The 10,030-nt window shown below is 41.4% G+C and overlaps 1 protein-coding gene across 1 annotated transcript in view; it reads right to left on the reverse strand.

Moving 5' to 3' along the window:
• Positions 1–9,658, reverse strand: part of TMEFF2 (transmembrane protein with EGF like and two follistatin like domains 2) — a 1,600,560-nt gene extending 1,590,902 nt beyond the window's left edge. The window contains exons 1-2 of the mRNA XM_040440620.1: positions 9,430–9,658; positions 6,130–6,239 (exon numbers count right to left, since the gene is read on the reverse strand). Coding sequence (XP_040296554.1) covers positions 6,130–6,239; positions 9,430–9,592 — 273 coding nt within the window. The 5' untranslated portion in view covers positions 9,593–9,658. The remainder of the gene's footprint in view (positions 1–6,129; positions 6,240–9,429) is intronic.
• Between the last annotated feature and the right edge of the window lie 372 nt (positions 9,659–10,030).

Raw genomic sequence — 10,030 nt, forward strand, 5'->3', positions numbered from 1 at the left:
ATTAATATTCCCCCCCTTTACAATAAACAATAAAAAATATAAACATCATGGGCGTTGCCCCGTCTGAAAATGCCCATATTATTAAATTATGGCGTAATGGAAAAAATATCTAAATTGCCAATTTGCTATTTTTTCATCGCTTCTCTTACCCCAAAAAAATAAAATAATAATAAAGTAATAAAGGGGGTTAGAATATGGGGATGTAAAAATTATTTCCGTCGGGACAAAACCCGAACAAGTTTTTTTTCCCAATTCCACCCCGTTTTTTCCTGCTTCCCACTAAATTGTATGCCATATTAAACAAGCCCTCATATGGCTATATGAACACAAAAATAAAAACGTTGTGGCTCCAGGAAGACGGGGAAGAAAAATAAAAATGCAAAAACTAAACAACCTACAGTATCCAAGGTGTTAAAGGAATTTTACTTTATATGATATGGGCTACAATTCACACTCAGGATTCCTGGTGGGAAAATGATGATCTCAATAAAGTGTTGATGGTGACATCAGTCTTTTTTATGAAATTTCAAAGTATTATGATGAGTTAAATGGAGAAGCACCGTCAGACAATTAATTATGTACAATATTACACACATAGCCATCTGAATTATTGAGCGGCAAGGCCTCTGCTGTTTGAAACAGCAGATACCCGCCAGATATGCAAGCGCGAGAGGAAGCCATGTTTAAATGCCGTCCCAGTCCTGTAAACTGACATCCAATGGTTTAAAAACTTGGCTGCGCCACATGTTCTAAACTAAGCAAAAGAGGCAACGTGGACAATCATAATATATTAGTAAGTGCCTTGTATTAAATTTGTCAACATGATAAATGCCATTTGCTGATGTGAGACAACTCCATTAAGGCCCGAATTGTGGAAGTTTCATGGGGGGAAGCATCCAGTTAAAAGCTGCTGACAATAAATTCAAAATGTTTTAAAAGGCCCAAAAACGATCTATAGAAACCTTATGGGGGGCAGTGTTCCCTCTAAGCTGTGCACACTGGAAAGGAGAAGGTAAAAACATAACACCTTTACCTGCTGCAGAGTTGGGAAATTTTAACCCTTTCAGTTCCAGATAACAAAGCTTAGAGGATACAGCAATGGATCACTGAAATGCTTCTTCATTTTGCCTGGACTGACTAGAAACATCAAGGGGGCTATTTACAGAAATATGTCTATATTAGGTATATTTCTGGCGCAGATTGGTGCGCAAAGGTTCTTTGAGCCACAATCTGCGACTTTTCCTCGCTCACGCCAGGTCTAGAAAAGGTGGCGTGGCGTGGGCAGGGAAAGGGGGCGGGCCGATAGGCCCATCTCATTCATCATTCTCTATGCCTGATTTAGGCGTAGAAAATGGTCTAAATCTATGTCAGCTCCCTTGCTGACATAGATTTAGAAGCGGCAGTGGATCCACCGAAGTTATGTAGAGGCTGGCGCCCCAAGTTCGGCGGCTCCACCGCCACTGCAGAGCCTTATTCTTACCGGGCTCTAAAATGCCGGCCTTAATAAATGACCCCCTAATCCAGATGACCAGAATTTTACTGTATTAAATACAGAATATCATTCGAGTAAAGGGCTTCACAGAATGGCTTCTGTGTATTTTCATGATATCCAATTTTTGACAACATGTATCCTCATAACGTCTTTTATGAAAAAGCTGAGATTTGGTGTCTCCTCTAGAACAATGAATCTGATCTCAGTTGTATGAAGCATAAGATTTTCTCATAAAACTGATGATGATATTTCTGTGTTTGCTGCAGTGGCTGATAAACCAGAGTTACAAATATTCTTCAGGGAAAGTAGATAAAAAGCTGAAGTCAGTACTGAGCCTGAGGTTATCCACATTACTATTGAGTTTTTGAAATGGGAAAGGAAAGGGTAAGGTATCTTAGGACCTGATGGCACATAAGTAGATGATGGCAGCTTAGCGTACGTCTACATGGCAACCACCGACCAAAGATCGCTGTGTTGCGGGGCTGTCATAGGAATGAATCGAGTTGCAGCACGACTCATACCTTTGCTGTGACAGTGACATTTAAGTTCACCAAAAATCCAGCAGTGCTGTATTCTTTTCCATTATCATGTCGTGGTTGCAGCAAATTTGCAGGTCATGCTGCATACCCATTCATTCCTATGGCAGCCCCGCAACACAACGATCTTTGGTAGCACGACAGATGTAACGGTCAAAATTGCCATGTAGACGTACCCTAAGGCCCCTTTGACACGAGTGATAATTCCGCGTGGGTGCAATGTGTGATGCGATCCGCACGGAATACGGACCCATTCATTTCAATGGGGCTGTGTACATGTACGGTGGTTTTCATGCATCACTTGTACATATCTAAAAGCAGTGGTCAGAAATCATTAAAAAAAAAGACTTGGCTTAAACAGTGTCAGGTAAGTGAAGAAACCCAGAATTTCATTTTTTCTTACATTACAATATTGCCTGAACTAAAGAAATGGCTGCTTTTATGTGGGATACAAATTCCAACATTGTAATAGCTACAAATCCGTCACCAATATGTATTAAACCACCAAACATGAATGACGTAATACCATAATACATCAGTGCCATTATTTTCACTTATGGGTAACACTGTAGAATAACACATCTCTTATATGTACATGTGTGCTGTGCCCTCTCCACTTTGATTGTCAGGGTCAGGTGTGATGATGTCTTAACCGCCTGGCCCCGTCAATTAGTGGAGAGGGCACGGCAGTTGCAGCGAGAGCAGAGTCTCCAAGTGTAACAACGACGCCCCCATTGCTCCCAGAGGCTCATTTGCATATATAAAAACATCATTTTTCTCAGCAATGCGGGAACATATGAACATGGGACCAACACAGATGCCTTCAGCTGCCAAGCACACATGTAACAGGTCAGCCATTTTCATAGCCATTTTAGCCAGGCTTCTGACACAATTTGCCATAATTTGCCTTCTTTAAACTGTGATCTCATTACTTTACTATTGACTGCTACCACTGCCTGCTATCAGGCCATTTTCCCATGGGTTTGTGCCAGTATAGCAATCCAATCACAAGAATATAGTGACGCACAACCTATTCACAGCCCCTGATCATCATGCTTTCAGGGGGTCATTTATCATTCATAGTACATCTCTTTTTTGGAGACAAATTATTGTCTGTTTTGGCACATGTCTTTATTTGCTCGAAATTCTGTGTCATTTACTCAGTGCTACTTTTCAAAATGGTCTTCGTTTTAGAGCAACTACTGTGATTAGACCTGTTTTCTGGAGAAAATATGCTACACCTCTGGAAAGGTCTCAAAAAAGTTGCCATTCCATGCCAGGCAACCCTTTGATGTACTTTCACTGACAGTGGCTAAACCACATTATATTTTTAAGCTAAATTCATTATTACTGTGTGACATTTCATAAATTAACTAACCACAGTTACATATACCTCCCTAACACGTGTTGGGACTTTCTATAATTTTTATTTACAATTGGTCAATAGACCATTATTGTCCCTTGGTTAACACGTGTTACTAAACGTAAAACTTAACATTTATTAATTATTTTTATAAACATTTAGAACATCTTGGTTTAAAAATGTCAGCTCTGCCTGCCTTATATATTTATTTAATAGTCACTCAAGGTCTAATTATTAAGTGTAACCACTGGGGGGCACTCTCCCCTAATTGCTATTGGGATCTCTATATTTCATTGTTAGCTGCATTCAGTTAGTGCACATTGTAGCTTTCACAGTGCACTGTTCCTAGCGATTTTGTCCCCTCTTGTGGATACACTCCTTAGAGCTGTATCAGTCAGACCTAGATTGGCTGGGCATCGGCTGCTTAAAACACCCTAATAGCACTATCTGCTCCCCGACATGTTTCGCCAACAGCTTTGGCGTCTTCAGGGGTATGAGCAGTGAACGGCTCATACCCCTGAAGACGCCAAAGCTGTTGGCGAAACATGTCGGGGAGCAGATAGTGCTATTAGGGTGTTTTAAGCAGCCGATGCCCAGCCAATCTAGGTCTGACTGATACAGCTCTAAGGAGTGTATCCACAAGAGGGGACAAAATCGCTAGGAACAGTGCACTGTGAAAGCTACAATGTGCACTAACTGAATGTAACAATGAAATATAGAGATCCCAATAGCAATTAGGGGAGAGTGCCCCCCAGTGGTTACACTTAATAATTAGACCTTGAGTGACTATTAAATAAATATATAAGGCAGGCAGAGCTGACATTTTTAAACCAAGATGTTCTAAATGTTTATAAAAATAATTAATAAATGTTAAGTTTTACGTTTAGTAACACGTGTTAACCAAGGGACAATAATGGTCTATTGACCAATTGTAAATAAAAATTTCATAAATTAGGCACGCCCGCACAAACCAAAGACAGAATTAAAATAGAACCTAAAAACACAGCAAACATATATACATTTTCTCCCTTGTCCTAGATAGAGCCTCCGTAGCAGTTCACAGGAGGATGAGGAGGAAGGTAAAAACAGATCCACAATGACCCATTTTTCTTATCTGAATGTAAAAATGATCGGCAGTTTCTAATGAATTTATAGTACTGCAATGCACTATTTTTGTAGCATGAATACTTTTGGATTATAAAAGATACTCGAAATGTGCAGCACTGTAAATCTAATGATGAACAACCATTAGGACGAGGATATCTAAGTTACTAAAGTTCTACCCTGACAAAAATGTGCAAAACAGTGTTGTCATGATGATTTTTGCTTTTTTTTTTTACACACATTTATGCCAAAGAGGAGCAATGGCACAGCAAATTTGCAGCCTAATAATGACTTCTCGCGGACCTTTTTCATTGAAGCGGAAGAATGTTTCAGTCATTTTGAGGGAGACCCCCTCCCCAAAGTCCTCTTGATTAAATAAAAGCATACCGCACAACGCTGATTTCTGTCACCCTTAATTACTGATAGCATGGCAGTAATGAGGACAAATCTGCACTATTATCATGAACGATTTTAGGTTGTTGTCATGCAGTCGTTGGAACTGTATGGCCAGGGGTTGTTCAAGTTTAAAAGAAGGTCTCCCCTGACAGGAATTGGCATAAAATAGAATAACATATACTCACCTATTTTACCACCCACCTATTCCAGCACCACCATTAAGATCCCCTTCAAGGCTTGGTTTGTTTGGCTACGGTGATGATGTACCCATATCCTCCACATGACTTCTGCAACCAATCACTGGAGTCAGCAGTCATGCACCATATACTATCAGTGATTGGCTGCAGCAGTATCCAGGACGTACAGGAATATCATCACTGCAGCCAAGAACATGATGTCATGGCTGAAGCATCAAGAAGGATTGGCAAAGTGGGGCTGGAAAGAGCAGGGGGTAATATAGGTAAGTACAGGTTCTTCTACTACTTTATGAAAACTTCTGCCTCCGGGGGTGTTTTAACTTGGATAACCCCTTTAAAGCATTGTGATCTACTCAGGACCTGTCAATCTCTGTGCATACCATAGATGAAAAGACATATTTTGTTACAAATTAATCCAAAAAAATGTTTAACCCATCTAAAAAACTGGTTCTGTTCTTCTGCACAGAATGCAGCATTATCATACATCCGGCGTCACAGCCAGGCCAATAGCCAATAGATACCTAGGAGCCACTGATTTAGATCAGAAATGGTGGACAAATTAACTCACTATGGATCCATCTTTTGAGTTCAAAAAGGAGCAGCTTGTTCCCAATGGTGCTAAATGCATTAATGAGCCTGTCATCAGTCGCCCAGTTAGGGTGGACCTAGCCCTAATACTTCTGAAACAGAGAAGTGCTGAAAACTCTTCATATACAGGTGGCAAGATTACTATAAAAAGTTACAACCACAACACGACAGAGACAAAGGCCACAAGAGGAACATCTAGACTTTCTCTGTTCCCATCTGGATCTCACAGGGCTCATTCCAAGTGGGGATCACTAGGCCGTTAGCACTTGCCCTTAAAAGCCTTTGTATTTTGGTGCAACTTGTTTACTTTGCCAATGTTTCCCCTGGTGCCATTTCTGTTCTCCACTATACGGCCTGTAGGAAAACAAATGGCTTGGAGGAAGACGGTGAAAGTAGCTTCCCTTTTTATGCCCACGTTAGTCAATTTGAAAAATGAGATACTCGGCTCCTTACCTTGAACTGACAATCGCATGTCACACTGTCTCCAATTCTTAAACACTCTCCATCAAATTTACAGGTATTGGTGTCACATAGAAAAAGATCATTTTCTCTGTCATCAAAACCTGAAAAGCAAAGGAAAAAAACATCACTTTCGAGCAGTAGAAGTACAGATTGGGTTTATTAGAAAATGATTTATTGAAATATTTCATTCATCTCCTCTTTTATTAGGCAGGATTTGTGCTCTATAGTTCTATTTCCAGAAGGGCTGATTGAACTGCCGCTACATGTAATAAGCACACAATATGCATTCATCTTGGATGGAGAAGGAATATATTTTGGTGCATACTGTGAAATCAATCTTTGGAATGGATCCAGGCAATGATGAACCTGGCACTTTAGTGGAGCCATAATAAGCCAGCACTGAGGCCGTGTGAAGGCTGATCAACGTTAAGAAGCAAAAGTCTCACATTATTTCTACCGACTTCAAGTAAATCTGCATCTGTCTTAAACTGGCTATACTATGACAGAAAGGGTGGGGGAGGGGTCCTCAGAAATCTCAGAGTTCAGCTTGTCTGCAACCTGATCAATCAACTCCACAGAAAGATACAATATTAAACAGAACATATACATTAGACGTCAGATCCATTAAGATTTAGCCGTATTGATTCTTTCATTGCATTCCCCTGTTTGAAACCACATCATCATATTAAAAATGAAAGAAGAGTCAGCAGGACAATAGCTCTCAGTCCTTAACATATTTATACTGGAGCTGCTCTGCCCTTGCCGGCTAGAGGGATGTCTTCTTCTAACCTAATATACCATAAGAAAGGACTGCATGCACAGGGTGCAGCCATGTAGAGTCTATACCATAATGCACTTTAGATATACATTACATCCCTAATAATCCAGAACAAACCTCCCACTGCTTTCCCAAATGATACGATTCATTCAATATAGACATCAGTGGCTTCTTATTGACAGAGCCAGTGAGAGGGTAATGCTTCTGGCAGGGTCCGAAAAGCCTAAAAAAGACATGATCACCCAATTATCTTATTAAATAGGCTTCAGCCCCAAAGATGATTTCCAAGTGCACTAACTCCATGGCTCATCCTTCCTTATTTCATTAGTAGATTTCACAACTTGGCAGCCAATACAACACCAGCCATGACCTGATGCTGCCACCAGAAAGGTTATTAGAGCTAAATTGAAGAAACAAAGTCTTATTTGGCATTTTTGTCCTAAATCTGACCTTTTGTCCCTATGGATGGGGCTATATTATTTCACCATTGCATGGCTTTAAAGGTGATTAACTCCTTCCATCCCTCCCAATGAATCGAATGCATCGTCAAATTAAGCATGCAGTGAGCACTCATCATTAAACCTATGATCTGATTTTTGATGATGCGGGTTATTTTTTCGCACAATAACCACATTGAATTGATGCGTTTCCACGTTTTCTTTGAATAAAATAGGCCACATTTGACTGGCTGGCACCCTATGATAAGACAGGATTATGGGCATGGGATGCTGCAGTTTGACATGACTTAAGACTTCAGCAGTCAGGCTAAGATGTGATTTATGACAAACTAGTCTTTGTGTTGCTTGCAGGACTTTTGTCTTGAACAGACTTCGGCCTATGATGGTGAAAGAGGTCCTTAGCCTTCATTGTATGCTATTAAAGTTACAGACCAGCCAGTGTAAATTGTATATCATGTGTCTGAGCTTGCTGCTATTTTTTTTAATGAGTTTCTTTGAAATATCAGATTTGACAGTGTAGTGAAGTGTAGCTCCATCTCTCCATCTATAGATGCATTTCCTAGCTTTCTTTCTATAGGGCTATCTGCTTAGTGTATCCATAGCTCCATCTACCCCAGGTCCACAAATATCTATAGATACCATGTATATTGTATGATAATGTAAACTAGAAACCAGTGAGATCTGAGAGCAGAAACATGTAATCCCAGGCTGGCATCTAGTTCTCCTGCTATCCACATTGTGCAGCACTAAGTATAGGACCACTGTACATGGTGTAGCCTCCACAGCCTTGGAGGTTGTCAGTCACCACAGATGTCTATAGATACAATGTATATTGTATCATAATGTAAACTAGAAACCAGTGAGATCTGAGAGCAGAAACATGTAATCCCAGGCTGGCATCTAGTTCTCCTGCTATCCACATTGTGCAGCACTAAGTATAGGACCTCTGTACATGGTGTAGCCTCCACAGCCTTGGAGGTTGTCAGTCACCACAGATGTCTATAGATACAATGTATATTGTATCATAATGTAAACTAGAAACCAGTGAGATCTGAGAGCAGAAACATGTAATCCCAGGCTGGCATCTAGTTCTCCTGCTATCCACATTGTGCAGCACTAAGTATAGGACCACTGTACATGGTGTAGCCTCCACAGCCTTGGAGGTTGTCAGTCACCACAGATGTCCATAGATACCATGTATATTGTATGATAATGTAAACTAGAAACCAGTGAGATCTGAGAGCAGAAACATGTAATCCCAGGCTGGCATCTAGTTCTGCTCCTATCCACATTGTGCAGCACTAAGTATAGGACCACTGTACATGGTGTAGCCTCCACAGCCTTGGAGGTTGTCAGTCACCACAGATGTCTATAGATACAATGTATATTGTATGATAATGTAAACTAGAAACCAGTGAGATCTGAGAGCAGAAACATGTAATCCCAGGCTGGCATCTAGTTCTCCTGCTATCCACATTGTGCAGCACTAAGTATAGGACCACTGTACATGGTGTAGCCTCCACAGCCTTGGAGGTTGTCAGTCACCACAGATGTCCATAGATACCATGTATATTGTATGATAATGTAAACTAGAAACCAGTGAGATCTGAGAGCAGAAACATGTAATCCCAGGCTGGCATCTAGTTCTGCTCCTATCCACATTGTGCAGCACTAAGTATAGGACCACTGTACATGGTGTAGCCTCCACAGCCTTGGAGGTTGTCAGTCACCACAGATGTCTATAGATACAATGTATATTGTATGATAATGTAAACTAGAAACCAGTGAGATCTGAGAGCAGAAACATGTAATCCCAGGCTGGCATCTAGTTCTCCTGCTATCCACATTGTGCAGCACTAAGTATAGGACCACTGTACATGGTGTAGCCTCCACAGCCTTGGAGGTTGTCAGTCACCACAGATGTCCATAGATGTGCCACCCCTTATCTTAACGCAATAATAAAGGAAAGCATAACATGCAGCAGCAGTAAGATGAGCCCTGGAAGCTTCTTCACATCTATACAGGCGAGAAGAGAAGAGCTAGGCTGTGTCTTACCAGAACAGTTCCAGCCTGTAGGGGTTTGGCAGTCACTTAAGGAGGTAGGAAAAGCTTCAAGTTTCCCTGGCCGGGCTATGATCAGCAATATGGAAGGTAGCAGCAGCGAGCACAGGCAATAACCCAGTGTCCAGCACGGTCTGTGAGCTTCTGCCAGCACCATGTCTAGAGTGACTCCCAGATGTCAGTGGATGAGCAGGGACTTAGCATGACGGGATCCCCAGCAGCAGCAGCAGCATCCCAGGAAGTGCAATGACAACAGCTCCAGACGGCTGAGTGAGAGAGCAGAGGCTGGAGAAGCAGGGGGTGGGGAGAGTGGAGCTGGGCGGAGAGAGCCTGTGCTGCTGGGAGAGCTCCGTGTCTTCCAGGTAACGAGGGGTTAACCGTGCTGTGAGGAGGCAGATTGATCGCTCATCTGGCTGAAGATAGGGACGCTGCCCCCGCCATAGCCCGACGCTTACCTGTGTGTTTCCAGCCAGCTCCAGATGTTAGATGAACTGCAGGACACACAAGTGTGGTTTAGTTTTTTTTTTTTTTTTTTTTTTTGCTGCTGCCATTTTTATTTTTTAGGTGTTTAAAAAAATAAAATAAAAATGTATTC

This window comes from Bufo bufo, chromosome 7 (assembly GCF_905171765.1).
Source record: "Bufo bufo chromosome 7, aBufBuf1.1, whole genome shotgun sequence".
NCBI classification, from domain to species: Eukaryota; Metazoa; Chordata; class Amphibia; order Anura; family Bufonidae; genus Bufo; species Bufo bufo.